The sequence below is a fragment of the Apium graveolens genome, chromosome 4, assembly GCF_009905375.1.
Source record: "Apium graveolens cultivar Ventura chromosome 4, ASM990537v1, whole genome shotgun sequence".
Taxonomy (NCBI): Eukaryota; Viridiplantae; Streptophyta; class Magnoliopsida; order Apiales; family Apiaceae; genus Apium; species Apium graveolens.
In genome coordinates, this window is record NC_133650.1 from 222,962,426 (window position 1) to 222,984,302 (window position 21,877).

General features: G+C 30.3%; 1 protein-coding gene across 1 annotated transcript; it reads right to left on the bottom strand.

The window, feature by feature from the left end:
- Positions 1 to 11,466: 11,466 nt before the first annotated feature.
- Positions 11,467 to 15,928, bottom strand: LOC141720649 (uncharacterized). Its single transcript, XM_074523175.1, has 7 exons — positions 15,551 to 15,928; positions 15,210 to 15,306; positions 14,992 to 15,107; positions 14,250 to 14,294; positions 12,614 to 12,639; positions 12,091 to 12,226; positions 11,467 to 11,998 (listed from the first exon to the last, which is right to left on the bottom strand). The coding sequence occupies exons 1-7, from the start codon at positions 15,897 to 15,899 to the stop codon at positions 11,889 to 11,891; spliced, it is 879 nt and encodes a 292-aa protein (XP_074379276.1). The 5' UTR covers positions 15,900 to 15,928; the 3' UTR covers positions 11,467 to 11,888.
- Positions 15,929 to 21,877: the final 5,949 nt, after the last annotated feature.

Here is a 21,877-nt window from a genome sequence, read left to right on the forward strand (position 1 = left end):
CCATGAAATTCAATTGAACTGAAACTAGGCTAGGATAAATCTCTACATATATTTGTCTGTAAATTATCGTAGCTTAAGGTAGTCACTATTTTGTCGTTAGGTTTCATAGTGACGAACTCTTTTGGCATAAGTAGTAGTTGCTGCGGTTTTCGACCATTAATACTGCGATGGACATAGAATCCATATAGTTCTGCACTTTCTGGTTGATGTTTTTAGACCTTGAAGTCCCCCTTCCTTCCTGCTGTTCCTGAAGATATGATTTAGAAATGGAGGAAGCTAGTAAATTGACACAATTATGTTTAGTTTATTATAAGCTTACATGTAGTCCACTTGGCCATTTCTCTGTTCATATTTTGTCTTTAATTGTGTACTAAAACGTCAGTCATGGGGAAGGTTTGTGTCATAGAGCTATTACCCTGTGGTCGGTAGGAGTGGAACCGGGAGTGATGGATTGAAAACTGTATTATTTTATTGGTGATTTTTTTTTACGTTTCATTTCTATTCATTTGTTCTGTGGTTTTCATAAAACCATTACACTGTGATTGGTAGGAGTGGAATCCTGAGTGGATGGATTGAAATTTGTACTATTTTGTTGGTGATTATTTTTTACTTCTCATTTGTGCCAAGGTTGGGAGCTATTTTTCTACATCAGTCATAGGGAAGGTTTGTGCCATATAACTTTTTTTACTTTTATTTGTAAATTTGTACTATATTATTGGTGAATATTTTTTATTTCAGATGAGTGTTACTGTGGGCATCGTACATTTACATGTGTGATCCTCACTTCCATTGGTGGACTAATTGTTTTTACTTTAGTTTATTACTTTCAGAGATAGTCAGAATCTAATGATTATCTGGTTGACCTGAAACTAAGACTAGGATAAGATTCTGCATGTATTTGTCTCCGCATTATCGGGGCTCAAGGTAGTCACTATTCTGTCTGGAACATTTTAGGTGTCTTTGCCTCTTGGAGAGTCCATGTGACTTGGCTTCTATGGTAAGTTATTTCTGATAACATGCCCTTCCTCATTAATATCTCTTCCTACCTTAAAGTTATTAAAATCTTGCTTAGATAGTTTGTGCTCAAAAAATGCATGATAAGTGTTTTTTCTGTTTCTCTTTATTATTGGTCCATATATCAAAATCTGATCAGAACCTTTATTTTCAAGTTTAGCAGGCAGTAATTTCCTTTAGGTTTTTAGGAAGGAAGGCCACCTACTTAACACAGTAGGGGCCTAGTTAGATTTCTACAGATCACCCAGTTAATCCATATGATCTCATAGCTTTATATATATGGGACGTGGGATCTTTTTGTGGGGAGAAGTTACACATTCAATGCGGAAACCATCCGAGGTAAGATGGTATCATAACGGAAGAGTAAAGATGGGACCTCTGTATATGAGCTATAAATATTCATCACTTTGTGAAGAAGATTCTTTTGCTCTTTACATGTTAATGTTTCTGCTATGGTCTAGAGACGTATAATTATTGTCTTGTGGCAGTTAGTTAAATTGGTCCTTTTCAGTGGAATGCAGACCACCTCTTTTTTCTTTTTTCTTTTCTCACTTGTAATTTCCCAGCAGTGGTTGCTTTAAGGCTCTTAACACTTTGTACATACTAGACGGATGTTAGAGCTCTACTGTAGGTAATGTTCAGTATTTAACTTGAAAATTAGATCCTTCCATTTGTAATTCATATATGCAGGAGTCGCTTGGTATCGAGATAAATTCCACAATTAACTCCTCTTTCCTTACTCTCTGAATTTGGTAACTTAATATCTGATGTTTCTGCTGAATGCCTTGGCATCCTATTATTTAGGCCATGAATCTGCATGTTTCTGTTTGATATTCTTTTTGGTAGTCAACTTAGGCAACTCTTTTAGTCCTAAATGATTGACAACAAAGATATAATGATGACAAGTTTCTTGGTAACTTGATCAGAACTAGTTTATTTTGGTTTGTCAAGCGATCTTTTAGATGTCTTCATGCTTATTTTTGTGCATTTCACCTTTGTGGAGTGATAGAGGTGGCCAATTGTGCGGGCTGTGCGGTCCGGGCCGGGTTGGATACGGGTTAGTGTTTAGAAGTTCAAACTCGTAATCGGCTCGTAGATAAAAACGGGCTGTGCCGGGCCGGGCTTGAATCGTGAAAACTGAATTCGTAACCAACATTCTGGGTGTGCCGGGTTGCATTATGTATGTGCGGGCTTGCGGGCTGCTGCTTATTTTTAGTCTTAATCAGTCATCCAGCTAGTCTGTATATTTTCAAATCTCAACCACTAACTTGTAGAATTGTATGTTACATTTATAAACTTGCTGATACGTGCAAACTCATAAGAAACTTTCTAATACTAAATTAATAGAAAAAAAATGAGATGGAAGAGCCACATATAATACTTGGCTTGTGCACGTTCCTGCGGGTCAGTGCGGGCCGGTTTCATCCCGGGTTTTCCTTTTCCTATTCGTAATCGGCACTTCACTGTGATAACACCTTACGTATGCAAAACAATAAAATCATGTTTTATGATTTATATATCTGTGTGCCTTCCCTCTTTAGGGTTATCAGATATAGAAAACGATCCCCAACTAATTTGGTATCAGAGCTAGAAAATAGGGCGAGACGATGAACAGTAAATCACTGTAGCAAAGTTCAAAATTTCGGAATGAATAGTAATCAATGAATAGTAACCGATGAATAGTGAAAATTAAATAGTAATATGAATAGTAAAAAACGAAATATCAATATTAAAATATAAAAATTAAATGAGACCTCCAGCAAAAAGACTAAGAGATAATAATAAATGTTATGAGTCTAAAATAATAGCAAATCTATTAATTTATTTTATAGTAGAAAATAAAGAAACAAAACAAATGTGTAAGAAAAATCTATATAGACAGTTAATATATTTATATAACTAAAATAAATAAATATTCGATTTATGGAAGATTATAAGTTAGAAAATATTAAAATGATAGCAGATAAAAACTTTACTTTCAATAAAGATATAAATCAACATATTGAAAGTTTTAAAATAAGTATGCAAATAATAAATGAAAAATTAGATATTATAGCTAGGTTACGAACAATGTTGGAAGAGAGAGACGAAAAAATTAGAAGACTGGAAGAAGAAAATCTTTTAATAAAACGAGAAAAATTTATTAAAGAAATTAATTTAGAAATTCAAATAAAAGACTTAAAAGAAGTATTAACTGAACAATATAAATTAATAAATGATTTAAGGCAAAAAATTAAAAAATGAATTGGATAGATCCAAATGCAATAACTAGAAATAATAGAAAATTAAAAGAATTAATAAAAAATCAAGAAAAACGAGAAATAGCATTAGATAAATTGTAAGAAAGAAAAAATGAAATTGAATGGACAAGAGAAAATAGGGATGAAAAAAGATGTTATTAACAACTTGGAAATATGATAATAACATTTAGAAATAATAAACTAAGAATACAAGGACTTAAAAGAATAATTTTTCTAAGTAATATAACTGGATAATACAATTTGAAAAAATGTCATTAGAAAAATCAAGTGAAAAACAAGATGTATATTATCAAATGGATGAATACGAAGAAGGAACATCACAAACTCTAAGTTTTAAACCGGATATATATAATCAAATCCAAAGTGAAACAAAAGAACTAACAATAAAAAAGATATTCAAAACATCATATTTTGAAATAAATAAAGAAGTTAGATATATAACTCAAAAATATGAAAATGTAATAGACATAGATACGATAAATGGAAAAGCAAAAATAAATTTAATAACAGATGATTTGATAAAAAGAGAACTATCTAAATTAAAATAAAAAGAAGCAAATAAACTAAAAAATATTTATTTTGGAGCAATAGAATTTACAATAAAAGCATATTTTCAGAAAAATATTGATACTCCTATACAGATATATGTACTAGACGATAAAATAATAGTAAATATACAAGATTCATTAATAGCAGTAGTAAAAGGAAACTTAATATATCTAAAATTAAAATTTATAATACAACATGATTTTAGCATATCATTAAGAGATGAAAATAAAGAAAGATCTTTAACATTATATTATAAATTAGATGAAATAAAAATGCAAAAGGGAAGTAAAATAATTAGTATAGAAACTAAAATAGTATATGCTATGACTGGAAACCATCATGTAAAGAAACAAACGGAATTAGGAATAATAGAACCAAAATTATATAATGATATATTTGAAAAAAATTAACATAAAAAATAATCTCAAATAACAATCCCAGAAGAATTTACAATAGACTTTAACAATAGATAAATAATTTCAACACAAAGAATTAAACCAATATTGGAAGGATCTAGATTAAGTTTTTGAAGAGAACAAAACCCTATAAAATTAGTTAGATCAATGAGTATGACCAGTAGAAAATTAGATTTAATAAAATTACCGTGTTATGAATCAGATAAATTAAGAATAAAAACAATAATATTTAATGGAATATTTGCCAAAGAAGTCATAACAGAAATAAATACTGGAGCAACAAAAAGTCAAATACATATAACTGAAGTTGACTCAAACAAATGTGAGGAAATAGAACCTCAAATAATAACTGAACCAAATAGTTCGAGAGAAACAATAATAACAAAATGTATAAAATTAAGATTAAAAATTTTAGACTTAGAATATAATATAAGTCTAGGAGTGATAGAAAATGACGTTAGTTATCAACTATTATTAGGAATGGATTTCTTAAATGAAATAAAATATAATATAACGAATGAAGGAATATAAATAAATGATCAGAATAAATTAAGATTTATAAACAGAATATGAACCCTGAAAAGGAGATAAACGAGAAGAAAGATGAAATAGAAACTATTAATAAGATAATAAAAGAAACATTAATTATGTCTCAAGAAAAAGAACTACAATACTTAACAGAAAAAGAAAAACTAGAGGAAGAATTAAAAGAATTAGAGAAAATAAAAGTTAAGAAAAGAAAAACATGGATAATTGAAGGAGAATGGAGAAAACGAGTTTATAAATATGAATAGTACTGAAAACCAAATAAAAGATATTTGGAACGAAATATTTATAAAAGAAAGTTTAAACGCTATATTAAAAAAGATGGAAGAAAATCAAGAAATTAATAGAAAAATAATTAAAGAAGAAATAACAGCGTTATGAAATATGTCAGAAATCCCAATCTTTAAACAAATATTAGATAAGTTAATCATTAAACAAAATAATTTAGAACAAAATAAAGAAAAGAAAATAATTAAAGACGAAACAGAAGAATCAGAAATAGTACCTATAACAGTAATAGGAAGAACTAAAGAACCTATATTAATGGATATAAGCAAATCGAAACCGAAAATGACTATAGGGGTTAAAAGAGCAATATATGGTTTAGCAGAACTTCATAAATCAGGAAAATTCTAGAAAAATGTCTATAACAGAACATAGTGTTATAACATTTCTTAAAAAACATGGAAAAGAGTTAATGGAAAAAGAAAGACAAAAATATGAACCTATAAAGCAAGAAATAAGAAAAGATGAATTAGAAGAATTAAGAAAAGAAAATGCTAAATTAAAAATTAAAACCAATATAGAATGGTTAAATAAATATAAATTTTATAAAAAAAAATATAAAACCCAAAAGAAAGAATTAAAAGAAACAAAGTTAGAAGTAATATATGTATTAAAAGAAATAGATAATTTAAAAAATGAGATTAATCAATTAAAAATAGAATTAAAAGGAAAGGAAATTATTAAGTCTGACGATAGTAATCCAGAAACGAACAAAGAACAAGATGAGAGCAGTAATACAAGTGAATCAGAGAGTAATCTAGGAGAAGAAGGATTAAATTACTTAGAGGAATCAGATAATGAGGAAAAGGAAATGATAATAAAAGAAAATAAAGAAATATTAGAAGCCCTTGGAAAAACCGTAAATGCAATCATAACAAATGAAGAAAAAAGCGATGAAAGTGATATAGAAGAAAGATAAACTTCGTATAAACAAATAAATTATGAAACCGAATAAGATAATATAATGGATGAAGATGCATACCCAGAAGAAGAAATAGAAGATCATATAATAACTAAAAATAATATTAAAATGCCAGGAATATACCTATAGGACAACAAAATGAAGTACAAAATTTCATAGGATCAATAAACCAAGGAATAAATATAAATGGATATTTTCTAGATTTAGATAATGTCTACGACGATCAAGAAATAAGTAGAAGAATAAAAGATTGGAATTTAGGGATGTATATAGCTTTAATGAATTCAAAAAATATAGAAGATCTGGATTATGCTTTTGAACTAATATCAAAAACAATTGTAGGAAAAATATTATTTATGAATTAAAAGGACAAGTAAGAACGTATGCTAGAAGCTGGAAAGATACGTTAAACACATTTGATATATTATTAAAAAGAGAATTTCTAGGAGAAAGATGGTTTGTAGCTCAAGAAAATATAACAGTAGAAAGAAAATTAGAGATAACAATGTATCTAAATAATATGAAATGTTGTAGGATTAGTAAATTACCAGAATATACTATAAGTTTTACTAAATTCTTTTATGAAACTAAGTTTTTACCTAATGAAAGCTTAGTATATCAACAACTGTATTATGATCATTTACCTTCACCTTATAATACCGAAATAACTAAAGAATATAATAATCTAGAACCTAAGGAAAATACATTAGGAGAAAGAATTAGATTATTAAGAGCATATTTAACTCGAAAATGTGAGGAATATAGAATTCAACAGAGAATTAAAAAGGATAAAAAACAAGGATTAAGAGAAATCTGTAATTTCACAGAGAAAAAATTAAAATTTGGATGTGATAATCAAAATTATAAAATTAGAAAGAAATATAGGAAATATAGAAAAACAGATTATAATGAATATTATAAAAAACAAAATAAAACCTATAGACCTTATAAATCATTTAATCGAAGATTTAAAAGAAGAAAATTTAAAAAATATAAAAATACTCCTGAAAATAGAAAGAGATTTAGATATAAGAGAAAGTTTAGAAAAAGAAATAAAACAAAAATAGCAGATTGTAAATGTTGGAACTGTAATGAAAAAGGACATTATGCAAATAAGTGTCCTAAATTACAACAAAAAAGAGTAAAATACATATATACTACTGAATTAATAATGAAATTAGGATATATAAGAGAAGATAATAATAACTGGTATGATGAAGAAGTATTTTATATAAGTGAGACAGAACCAGAGGAAATAAATTATATAAATGAAAATGATAGTGATGATGAAAGTTTAATTACTGAATAAAATATAATGGTAGCAATATATATTGAAGCACAGGTAGAATATAAACCTACTAAATATATAAAACAAAAGATATTTATAGATAGTGGAGCAGATATCTGTTTAGCTAAAGAAGAAGTATTTACTCAACACAAATGGAAACGTACTAAAAATAGAATAATTGTAACAAGATTCAATAACCATAAAAAAGAAATAGATATAATTGCAGAAAATGTAAGATTTATATTAGGAAAAACAAAGTTTAGGTTACCTATAATATACCAGGAAAATAATATGAAACAACAGATGTTACTAATAAATAACTTTTTAGATTCTTTTAAAACTCAAATAATAAAACAAGACATAATAAGTTTGTTAACACCTTGCGAAAAATGGATAGTATTAAAAAGAATAGTACCTGTAAAGTCAATAGAAATAAGTAATATTAAAGCAGAAAGAAAAACTAATTTAGAACTATTAAAACAAAAATATTTAAAAGCCTTAGAAATAAATTTTGGAGAACATCCAATGAAGTTATGGGAAAAAGAAAAAATATATGCTGAAATAAAACTAATAAATCCTAATGATATAATTAGAAACAGACCGATAAGATATAGTCCAACAGATCAAAAGGAGTTAGGAGTTCAAATAAAAGAATTATTAAAGTTAGGACTAATAAAATAAAGTAAAAGTCCGCATAGTAGCCCAGCGTTTTTAGTAAAAAATCATAATGAAGTAAAAAGAGGAAAAGCTAGAATGGTAATAGATTATCGAGAACTAAATAAAAAGACTATATTTGATGGATATTTCCTACCATATAAAAGAAATTTAATAAACCAAACAAGTAATAAAAAATGATTTAGTAAATTTGATTGTAAAAGCGGATATTGGCAAATAAAATTAACTAAAGAATAGATGTTTAACAGCATTTAGTGTACCACAAGGACATTATGAATGGATAGTACTACCATTTGGATTAAGAACAGCCCCACAAATATTCCAAAGAAGAATGGATAAAATATTTAGAGAAATGAATGATTTTATTCTAGTATATATTGATGATATATTAATATTTAGTGATAATTTAACAGATCATTCGAAACATCTAGATATATTTATTCAGACTATTAGAAAATATGGAATACTATTATCGGAAAAGAAATCAGAAATATTTAAACATAAAATAGAGTATTTAGGATATATTATAGATTCTGAAGGAATTCAACTACAAGAACATATTTCAACAAAAATAAGGAATTTTAAAGAAACTTTAGAAAATAAAAAAGAAGTACAACAATTCTTAGGAATAGTAAATTACGCTTCAGATTATATAAAAGACTTACCAAAATTAAGGAAACCACTACAAGACTTAATAAAGAAAAATAAAACTTTTGAATGGAAAGAAAATCATACAAATGCAATAAGAATACTAAAAACAAAGGTAGAAAATTTACCTAAACTACGATTATCCAAAGATAGTGATCAATTAGAATTATTTACAAAAGCTAGAATTATTTACAGATGCTAGTGATATAGGATGGGGAGCAATATTAGTAGCTTTTGAAAAAGATGATATTGATAAAGAAAACCCTTTAATATGTGGATATGCAGCTGGAACTTGGGAACCCAATGAAAAGAATTATCATATTAATGAAAAGGAATTATTAGCGGTAAAATTAGGAATTAAAAGATTTTATTATCATTTATTACCTGTAAAATTTGTTGTAAGAACAGATAATACTCAAGTAAGATCATTTATATTCAATAAAATTGACCATTTACCAGAATTAAATAAAAGAAGAAATTGGCAAGCATTTTTTAGTTGTTATGATTTTATTATTAAAAATATATCAGGTACTAAAAATATTCTTGCAGATTTTCTTAGTAGAGAACATGGACAGGGATAACAAGAATATTCAACCGATGGAAATGATACCAGAAGAAATCAAGAGGAAGAATGAACAAATTACAACCTTGACCCAAGAAGTTAATAACCTCATAAAAAATCTTGAAGGAGCTATAAAACTTACCAAAAATATTACACCCCAAACTTTTGTATCAAGACTAGCTACAACTCCTACAATATCAACCCTTACCCAAACAGAAATATCCAAACCAGAACAACCAAAACTTTAAGTTTCTATATCAGACAGAATTAAATACCCAAAAGAATATATAGAAGCCTTTGAAAAGATAACAAAATTTTACGACTACAAGTCCAATAATACCATCCTCAGAACTGGAAAGTTTAGTAAATATCCAAGGTATATCTGCAAAGAAGACGCTGATCCTAAAGTGGTAGAAAACTTATTAATGTTGGGATTTATTGATAAAATCATGGTTGATGAAATATTAAGAAGCATATCAAAACTTCCACCACTAATAGTTGAAAGCGTTAGTGCAATGATGCAATCATATGGACCAGGAGGAATATATGGAGTACATGTATTTGATGCTTGTACCGACTTTGTAGGAAAACCAATAATAATATGTCAGATATTCAAGTATGGTAGAAATACTACTATAGAAGGCGATAATACTAGTCTCAAGTCTCCTATGCCATGCACAATAGAAGGATTTCAAGAATGGATGTCAAATAAAAGAGCAATTGGATTATCAGTTCTAAAATCCAAACTTGAAGATCTTATAAAAGGAAGGAAGGCATGTGTATTAGAAACAAGTATGAAGGGAAACGTAGAAGAAATACTAGCATTATATTATAATAATGATGTGTTGAAAACAAATACAAGTGACTTAGCAAATATGCATAACAGGATAACTGGTGGAAATTACAATCATGCACCGCAAACCAAGGAGTTTTTCAAGGCAATTATTACAGGACAAAGAAAGAAGTCTGTAGTAGTTTTAAAACCCTTAGTAAAGGAAGAATCATGTTCTAATCCTTTCGAGTAAGATTGTAATAATTCCTGTTATTTCAACATGTAATACTAAAGTAATTTTATGGCCCAAACAAAGTTTGGTGACCATAACATATTAGAAAATGATTCTACGGCCCAATGAAAATTGGTGACTGTAATATATGTTTCTACGGCCCAATGAAATGAAAATTGGTGACTGTAATATATGTTTCTACGGCCCAATGAAAATTGGTGACTGTAATATATTAGCAAATAGAAACAAGCAAAATTATGGAATCCCAGATAAAAGAAAAAAGACTTAAGGCATCAAAAAGAGTGGAAGAAATAAAAAGAGAAAGCAGGCACAGAAGAAAAAGAAGACGGAAGAAAAACTTGCAAAAGAAGACATAAGAAAAAGAAGACGGAAGAAAAATTGCAAAAGAAGACAGAAGAAAAATTTGAAAAAGTTGAAAAAGAAGACATAAAGAAAAAAGAAGACAGAAGAAAAAGAAGACGGAAGAAAAGATTGCAAAAGAAGACAGAAGAAAAAGTTGAAAAAGTTGAAAAAGAAGACATAAAGAAAAAAGAAGACAGAAGAAAAAGAAGACGGAAGAAAAGATTGCAAAAGAAGACAGAAGACGGAAGAAAAAGTTGCAAAAGTTGAAAGAAAAAGAATATTATGTCGGAAAAGTATATCATTTAACAGAAATCTCTCATTCTATAAAAGAGGAGAATTGTAACAAAAGAATCATCAGTATTTTTATAAGTTTAAAAAATCCATCACTTGCTTAAGTTGTTTTCTCTCTGAGTTTTCATATACAAAATTCTTTTCTATATACATTAATGGCAAGCTAAAAACCTTACCTCTGCAATCTATAACAAGATAACATACAATTTATATATATATATATATATATATATTTAAGCTGAAATTCATATAGATCAAGTACCTAATAAACATCTACTATTATAATAATTATAAAGATGAAGAAACGAGGAACGTTATATAGTCCGTTGAGACGCCAGGAGTTGCAGAGCCCAAGATGACGGGGAAGTCGAAATAGGGCATAGCATTCACCAGAGACTCCGGTGAGCTGTTCTTGATTCATCAACTTTATAATTATTTAAATGGTTTTGCTTATTTGGCATGCGATTAATATGATAGGATACTTAAATATATAGAAATAACTGTTATGTGTAAATTGTTATGGATTGTAGAGAAATTATAAAATCTTGTTTTATGATTTATATATCTGTGTGCCTTCCCTCTTTAAGGTTATCAGATATAGAAAACGATCCCCAACCAATTTACAGCATAGTAGTACAAATATGTTTCAAATAGGTTACTACGGTATTTTCCTCAATATATGATTAAGAGAAATTTTTTTACAAGAAATTCTTATTTCTCTAGTTCCATGTGGAGAACAGCAATTAGGGGAACAACTTTCTTAAAATACTAGCACAAGGAAATCCAACACAATTACATTGCCAAAGAGTCGTCGCTACTAGAAGTCTAAAACATTCTAAAGGTGAAGCCAGCTGGACTACAGTGCAGGTTGGTCGCTAGAAACTTTTTCTTCACTAAAACTAGAATATTGCATTGGAACATCCAAAATATGCAAGATTGAAACAGGTGACACGTTCTTAAAAATCTCCATCTTGCCTTTTAAAGTACCAAGTTGTGACTTAGTTTGGCCAACAAAGTTGTGACTTAAGATAAGGGCAGACAGAACAAACAATACACAAGTCTAGCTATTGTTGTCCTTCAATTCCTTCTGCTGTTGCATCCCCATTCACTGCCAAGCCCCGAATCTTAACATCATAGTAAACTTCCTCGACCTTTCTCAAATCGTATTTCATTCCTGTAACAAGCCACAGAAAGTTTAGTTAAAACATCATTCTGCAGTACTGCCATCCTGCAAAAGAAAGATTAATGGCATATTAAAAATCTTACCATCAAACTTCTTACGCAAGAAGTCATTTCTCAGATTAAGCATGCGAAATGCTGTATGAAGATCCGTCAAGAACTTCATAACCTTTCGGGGGCAATCATAATCCCCAGCAGTAACTCGATTCACCACATACCTAGGCTGCAAAAAACACGGGAACTACTATGATGCTATTTATTTGGTAGTTGGTACATAACCATTCAGCCCATAAGAGATATATAGAATAAATTCCGTAACCCTACGTAGCACCATTATAACTTTACAATTTTTTCAACAAACTTTTTCACTTTTAGCTTTCACTAGGGAGCTATCTTTCACACATTGGACATTGTGTAAAACATCAAATAGACAATGACTGCCTGAGTTTTCTTTCGTGGTTTAAACTCTATAGATGGATACTTTTACTAAAACTATAGTTCATTAATATTGGAACAATTTCATTTTCACATTTTTGGATAAAATTGCATGAAGCCAACTAGCTATACAATATTATATGGTAAGTACTAATTGTCTAATACATTCTCTTACCAATTCGTTTGACATAAAGCATATTCCTGCACAAACGACAAAAATTCCACATCATTAGTACAACTTACAAGAAACATGATAATAACAGGTAAAACAAAACAATTAGCAACACGTATTACTTGGCTATACCTTCCTAAATCACAAACACGCACTCTTCGAATTTTTTACTTCCTAAATTAGTAACTTAGTTAAACAGTTCATATATTTATATACATACATATAAACGAACCCAATTCTTTTCCCGTTCCTCTCCATAGGATTCCAGGAAACATAGCTAAAACACTAGAGATGAGGTTTTAAGAAGTTAAAAGGCTAAATAGAAGCACCTCAGACCCTAGAGTACTAAGTTATGTATGAGACCAGATGCTCCTCTAACCAAGAAAAGTAAAAAAAGGAAAGTAAATCCAGATCTTCCAAGCCCTCTTTCTTTTTCCAAAGATACATCACAATCTATTATTATCTTCTTCCCAACTTGTAGCTAAGTAACTAGTGAAGTTAACTTGGCAACCACAACTGCCACTCCATCCACAGCAATCAAGTCTCTAGACTTCAGAAGCAATACCAAAACTGTTCCATTGGAAATACCCACAAAAAATATCATGCCTCTACCAAACAACACCATACTTGAGTTCAAAACTGAGTCAGCAGAAGAAGGAAAGTGCAGCAGCAGTACAACAGAAGAAACTCAACATCAACAACACCAGGAATATATTTACCACAAGGAGCATACTAAACCGGTTATCGATCTCGAGCTATCGATAGGTTTGCCTCTGACTAGGGCTCAGAAGACCGAATCACATGTTCAACATGAGTCAATGGCATCAACGAATCAGTTGATGCCATGTGTGAACACGGCAGCATCCGGGACAACTTCACCCCGGATTTGCCTGTGTTGGCAATTAGGGTTTCAGAACAAAAGTAAAAAACGGAAAGTAAATCCAGATGTTCAAAGATTCCCAACTTGTAGCTAAACAATAGAAGTGAAGTGAAGTGCCTACCACCACTCTAATAAAGCTCTAAAAATTACTTGAACCTGTGGAGTGTAATCGTAGTACATACTTCACATATATGATGTGAACTTCATGGGCAGAAACAGACTAATTCGACTTCTACAGGTTACCACGAGTCCATTTGGACTAAAAAAAATTACTTATAACTTTAATTAGTTGTCTATAAGGAGAAGTCAAAATTTAAACATTGTTAGGATATATTTATTAATATCTGTGTAACTTATAAGTTACTAAAAAGAAAATTTGAAGTTGTAAATGTGGATAATGATATTATTTTCATCAAATAAAATTTAAAAAGTAAAATAAGTACCTCCTACCTAATTCTGGCTTTGAGATGTGTTTTTAACTTGCGTAAATACACATTTTATGACTTGTTAAAGTAAAATAGGGCCTCCATTAAGCAAGCTCAAACACTCTCTACGTTAAACAAAAACCTAGATTTGTCAGGTATAGTATTATCCAAATATCCACATCTCATACTTTTGACCTCACTTTGATCCACCAGTATCCTACGATACAGGGGAATTTAACAGTAGCACAACCCTTTGAACCAACCGCAAAAGCACATGCACACACACGAACGAAAAACAGACTAAATTTAAAACTTAAAACACTCATTCACTTACCAATCAGATAGTCTTCAACATCAATGCGAAACTCAGATTTATCCACTGGAAAATTGATCAAGATCAAAAAGTCACCATGAAAGCTAAAACACATACTGGCAATTAAAACAATGATGTCAATATTCATCGACTCCCCCCCCCCCAAATACACATACACATCATGGATTAGTAATGAATCAAGAGAATATTTAATTAAACAATACAGTTTTAGTCTCAAGTATTAAGTCCTCCATCTAATCAAAAAGCGTGCGAACAACTAATTGTTATTGCATTTACACTTTTAAGTTGTAAACCTTACTTTATAATTAAAAATCTGCCTCCTTCAGTTATTCATGGTTCCACACGGTACAGAACTAGCTAAATAATTTACGAGCTAATTTCAAAAAAGAAGCTCATAGAAGTTTGTATGAGAGAAAACTAAAGAATTTATGCAGTGAAAAACACTGCGAAAGGATAACAAGCATGCAGTGAAGTTTTCATATCCGGTAATCTTATTATATGTAATTTTAAAACATCAACCAATCCTAGCACTAAGCAGCACGATAAGCATACTAGAAAACATACAAAACTGAACTACGATGAACCTCTTAGAAGCCTCAAATATAGAAATAGCACAAGGAGGAAGCTCAATACACTGACTTGAAGGCCCAAATTATTGAAACTTCAAAAAAACATTAATTGAAAAGGCAGACATCTATCTATCAGTGAGAACTGAGATATGTAAAATGAAAAAGGAACATACAGCCGAGTTTCTTCTCAGCTTCAGAATGACCGAGAAGAGACCCTGTTTCAAACCAATGCATAAAAGCAAGGAGAGAGACAGCTGCTTGTGTCTCACTCTTCCAATCACCATGATACCTAACAAAGAAAACACAAACAATAAGCAGCATTAGCAAGTACAACTAGAAGCATAACAAAAAATCGAAAGAATATTAAACCATCCATATTGCATCCCCTAACCTATAATACTGCCCGGGGCATTCACGGACAATTTCCGCAAGCTGATTGAACAAGCCCTTCAACACATCAATCTCAGTCTGCACCTTCTCTAGAACCTCTAAAACCAAAAAAAAAACATATAAATAAACATTAAGAAAACATACATTTACATTAACACCCTTAAATAAGTAACTAAACATGAATAAATAAATGATTATAATTACACTCCCTTACACCCCCTGCTTCCCATTTGGAAATGAATAATCTCGATAAATGAATAAATTTTCAGGGTCCCGAAAATAATTAACATGCTGTCTTAAAATACGTGCAAAAAATAAATCAAAGAGAACGAGTATTAGTACCGGACATGGGACGAGATTGATGAACGAGAAGAAGCAAAGAGTGAAAGACTCGATTAGTGGATTCCATTTCAGAAGACACGACTTTAATGCGGTCACGTAAGCAACCGGATTCATCCAAAACTTGCCGGAAAGTTTCGAATTCTTTATCCATTACAGGCGGCGGCGGGGCGTGGGTTTGAGCTGCAGAGAGTGTATGGCACCAAGAGGGTTTTCGAACGACGACGTTTTGGAAGTGAATTGGTGTAAAAGTAAGAAAGGAGTTGGGGTTTAAGAAGGAAGAGTAACGGGCGTTTGAAGATAAATAATGGGAGAGTTTTGCAGGTGAGGCGTTTCGAAACGCTGATTTCATTTTTTTTTAATTCTCGTTCTTCTTCTCCCTTTTTTTGCCCTTTTAATATTTCATACCTAATTAACAGGACGGTAAAGAAATCAATATATTTACCAACATTCGCTCTAAAAATATTAGGTTTTGGTTTATAAATGAATACAAATATCTGATTTTTCAATTTAGTTATATATAAACTAAATTTAAAAAATGATATCACTCTATTTAAATGTTCATAATTATTAATATTAGTGAAAATATCTGGTAAATATAATTCGGGAACATAATTTTTAGTATAACAATTAATACATATTCATTGTACTCTCTTCATCTCCTTCACATGTTTATTATTATTTTTTTTCCTAAATGTTTATTTTAATAATAATTATGCAAAATAAGGAATTGATAATTACATAGACTTTTCATATAAATGCCACTAATTAATAAATTAAAAATGGAGAGTTTAACTAACTTTTTTATTTTGATACGTCATTATGAAATGAATCTTTGTATTTTTTGTGGTACTTTTTTTAAACTATGCCCGTGCGCGACTCTTGATTAATATTTATATATATTTATTTCTATTTTATATAATTTTATTAAAATTTTATATAAATAATTAAACACCAAATAATAATTATATTATTATAATTTTATTGTGTATAATTTCAAAATAGGTTCAAATTGTATAAATAATTTATTATCAATGATCGTGATGAAAATGAATAACTAAAATGCGGGTTTAACCAAACTACAAATTACACGTTATTCGGGTTATAATAGTATAATAACTAACAACCAGTGCGTAGTGGCGGAGCCAGCCATGGGCAAAATATTTTCTTAGAACATTATAAACAGTAAAATATTATAATATTATACCAAGTAAAATATTAGTTAAAAGTAATATAATATATAAATAATAAAAAGTAAAATATTAATAATAAAAAGTAATATAATAAAGAAAAGAGAAAGAAAGAAAGAAAAGAGAGAAAGAAAAGAGAAAAAAATAAAAAATAAATAAATAATCACAAAACGCCACTTTTTATGGGTGTATGTGGTGAGTGGCGTTTTGTGTCATTTTTGTCTCATTTTGGCCAGGTGTGTCATAAAAATGAAAATCTATTCAAATGTGTCAAAAAAGGGACGGAGCCCAATTTTTGTACATTTCCATCTTTTACTCTTTAATTTTATTGTGATGATTTTCTTTTTGAAGGATAAAATAATTTATTAATTCTAAGCCGTATAACATTTACAATAATAATAAACAATTAACGAACACACTATAAGAATTATATCAAAATTTATTTTACTATAACTATCCATCATTATCGTTGAACAGTTTTTCATTATAACAAATCTTTCGCTCGTATGACCGAAATGTATAATTTTCTTGAAAAGAAAATATGAAGATATGATATATCCAATCGTGTATACTTGATTTATCCAAAAATTGATCATAAAAGTGATATCATACAAACTCTATTTACTAAATTATTATTATCAATATTTTCAAATTTACAGTCTTGAACGATAAAACCCCAATAAACACTTACCAAGAAAAATTGACAAAATAAAAATACAACCAAACTCTAATCAGAAGTGACTAACCCCCCAAAGAAGGGACACACAAATTTTAATTACCGGATATAAATACTCTGGGTAGGGAAATAGATTTATTAAACTGAATAAAAATTAAGCGAAATACAGAAAAATAAAGTAAAATTTGCAAAATATCCAAAACAATGTAAACAGTGGATGCACGCACAAACATAAAACGCCTTCTGATTCACAAATACACAACAAAAAATGGTGACAATTATATCTTCACTTTTCTAGCTTAACCCATCTTCCAAAACCCCTATTCACACTTTTACAAACCTTTTAAACCCAGATCTCAAAAACCCAATTTTTATTCACTCATCTTCTCACCCAAATCATTAACTACTCTATCTGCTCATAAATATGGTGACTCATTATCATATAAACAAATCCTGTTGGTGAGACTACGTAGCTGTATGAACAGTTACGTGATAACTCAACACGATAACAACACTAGAACATGACAGGTTAATAATACTACGTCTACACAAGAAATTAGGAATAATGAAGACAAGGCAAATACAAAGAATCAGAAGATTAGAAGAAAGTCTGAAGTCTATCTACAGGTCAATGAAAGAAGTTCATTAATATGATCATGCCTCAGTGAAGAATAAAGGTTAAAGACTTTCAGGGTTTTAGAAATGTTGAAGACTCAGTATACAAGTGCTACCGGAAGATTTCAGTGTATTGGCATTGATTGAAGATAGACAGTGTTCGAAGCATAGGAATCTGAAGAATTGAAGACATGGTATAGACAAAGGTTAATGAAGACGTTGTCTAGAGTACCAGAAAGGATTCTAGTGAAAGTACAATTGTTTATTGACAGTCAGTGTTCGAAGCAATAAAGTTGAGGCAAGCTTAACAATTTAATCAAGGCTACAATACGAAAACCTGAATCAGGGTTAGTCGTCTGTGAACCAGACCAGTTGCATCAGGCGTCAACAGCTCATGAAAGAAATCTGGGTATTATTTTTAGAAGCATTCTTAAGTTGAGGAACGTACTTGAATTGAACATTTATATGTTAAAGTACGAGAAGAGGTGCGCGGGGTATACAACTAAACAGCTCAGGGGACTGGTGAAACTCGGAGTTTAATTGTTAAATTAAATAAATTTATTTAATGGACTTTAATATAATTTATTTAATAAACTTAAAATGAATTATTTTATAAACTTTAAATAAGTTTATTTTATAAATCTAAATTAGTTTATTTATATAAGTTATATTTAAGTTTATTTTATAAATTAATTTAGTTACAGTTTAAACTTAAACAAAAAGAAAAGAAAAGAAAAGAAAAATAAAGAAAAGGTAAAGAAAAAGAAAAAAAAAGGAAAAGAAAAAAAAAGAATAAAAGGAATCAAAACGTGTACATGAGTTTTGGTTTATAAATCCTAAGTACATGTACCTGTGATTACCTGTCGCCACAGGACTCTTTCCCCACCCCTTGTCGCCACACATCCTTGTCACCACAGAGCTAAACTAAGCCCCCCTTGTATCTCCTGTCGCCACATGAAATAATTCACCAAGGCAACTTTGTTACTCCTGTCTCCACAGAAGGTTTGGTCGCCACAGAAGCACTCAACCTCAGCCACACAATTTATTGGATAAAGTCTACACTTTGCAGCAGAAGAGTAGAGTCATTCATTATTTTTCTGTTCATCTTCTCTCCCAAAAGAGAAGTGAAAATGGAAGTATTGATTTACAGAGAAGCTCAAGCTATTTGTATAGCCATTTAACTTCTCACCGGAGCAACGTTATAATGCCCGATTTAACTCCTGTATATTATTAGGAGCATTATAATCGTTACCCGGTAATTAAATCATAGTACAAACAAAAGCTATATTATTGTATAGGAATTGATTTGTAAAACTTTATAGTAGCTAGGAACTTTGTTGTTCTTAGATTGTAGCCGGTTAATTTATTTACCGGAGTGTAGCAACACACTCGAGGATTTATATACGAATATATATTTCCCCGAATATTTTGTGTTCCTTGTTTTATCGTTCCAAACACTATTCCTCTCAATAACACGAACCCACTAACCGAGCACTAAATATTTTATCCGCTAAAGATTCGAAAGAATTTTTAATTTAGTGATTATCGTATTCAACCCCCCCTTCTACGATAATTCGGGACCTAACAATTGGTATCAGAGCAGACTGATTGATACACAAATCAGGATCCTGAAATTAATTTATTTTATTAACTTTCTATTTACATAAATTTAACAATTGGTATCAGAGCAGACTGATTGATACACAAATCAGGATCCTGAAATTAATTTATTTTATTAACTTTCTATTTACATAAATTTATTTTGGTAAATTCGATTTAGAAAATTTATTTTATAAATTTATTTTAAATAAGTTTATTGCATGAACTTAATTTAAATAAATTTATGTTATAAATTTAATTAAGTAAATTTACTACTTAAATTTTAATAAATAAAAGTTTTTAATTTTAATTTTTTTCGGCTGATTTTGGTGCCAGATTTTGCTGCCATTTTACTAGATTTTGGCAGCCCTGGTTTCAATTACTTTGATTTGTTCCAAGTTGTATTTCCTAAGTTAATTGGTACCTCGATATGGTGAAAGTGCATGCGCTCCAATCAACAAATGGTTGAGCATCCTCTGAGTGAAAGAAACGCGCAGGTTTAAACGCGCCTGGCAATTTGGCACAAACACAACAGGCCACGCGCGGATGTAACGTAAAGAAATCAGCAGCTACAAATTAGTTTGGCAGCTTCGCATGCGCTGTCACGCGCAGAAGAAAAAAAATTTGCAGCCTCCGTGTGTGTGCCACGTGCGGCAAGAATTAGGCAGCTATTACTCTGTTATGATTTTTGTCGCCATAGACACAAACATACTTGTCGCCGCAGACGAATAAGTCCCGCGCAGGTAGTCGCCGCACAAAGTAAGGCATCGCCGTACAGAGTGATCGCCACAGGAGCTCATGCCTTGAGTCGCCACAACCTCATTTAAACATTTTTTTCCCTATTTTTTATGATCTATTTATTTTTTCAATAAAAATTAAATTTCTTTAATTTAATTTTTTCTTAGATAAAAATTTACGTTTTATTTAATTTTTAAGAAAATTTGAAATTCTTAAAAATTAGATTTTATGTAAATATTGATTTTTGATTAATTTATTTTCTAAGAAAATTGAAAATATTAGAAATTTAAATTTTTCTTAAATATTAAATTAAGGGTACTCAAGGATTGGTAGACTCAAAATTTCTTCGGGCTTTTTAAAGTGGATTTTAATCTTTTGAAGAAAACGAAGAACATGTGCTATTCAGACGGAAAATTCCCGTATACGGAAATTATAGATAATGATTTTCTTGTTCCAATGTAAATGATTTCAAGACCTACAGATGAAAATTGTGGAACTTCCTCAAAGGCTTACTCCATAGGATATCACTGGGTTTTCAGACGCAAGAAATGAATGAAATTTCTACGGGTACAGTTTTTATCGGAGACTTTAAGACAACTCTATGATTCCAGATTATACAGTCACACAGTGGTTTGTACCAATGCTATATTTATCCGGGAATCAATGAGATCATACAGGCAGGAATTGTGGAGGTCAGAGAGAATAGTGGAGACGGACAAACATCTCAGTTACATGCAGTATAATTGGTATCTCAGGACAAAACGTAAGAGTTACTGACAGCTGAATCAAAGGAAGCTCAGGTAGAAGTACATGAGGGACTGGACGTCAGGGCAGTGTTTCACTTGTCAGGGAAGTTTAGTCGCATCAGATTCACAAGGAGTATATAAGCTATATTAAAGGATCAAGCCTATCTATTCCGAAGCAGAGATTCTTACAAATTCAGTTCAAGGGGTGATTAAAAGACTGAGAATGGGACATATACAAGATTTGACAGCTATAATTATGACAAGACATATGTGTCAAGTAACTATCAGGGCTTTTGCTACAACAGAACAAGAAGCTTGACAAACAAGGATGAGTAGGGATTTAGTTGAAGAGTTGAGATAAAGGTGGAATGTTTTCTTAGGGAAGCAGCCAGTCAAAACTTATAGTGCACAGGAAAGAGTTGGGATGGATCAGATGACGAGAATCATGAATGTCTTGCTTTCATAGCAATCTCTGAAGATGGTCCAACTCACATATCTCAGCTTTTAAATTCTTGAACCATTGCAATATTTTGCTCTCAATATTCAATGCATGATAAGATCATAGTGTTTAAATGTTTAACACTCGCACAAGCATGATAACATCACACATAGATAATGCTGAACTAGTTCACTAGACTATTTTTATGGTAACTAGGATTGATGTTTACTTGTGCATGTTACTTTAGATGATCTTAAATATGTGTTTGAATATTTATTGAACATGATTAATTGCTTTAGTGAGATATATGTTTTTCCAGCATATAAG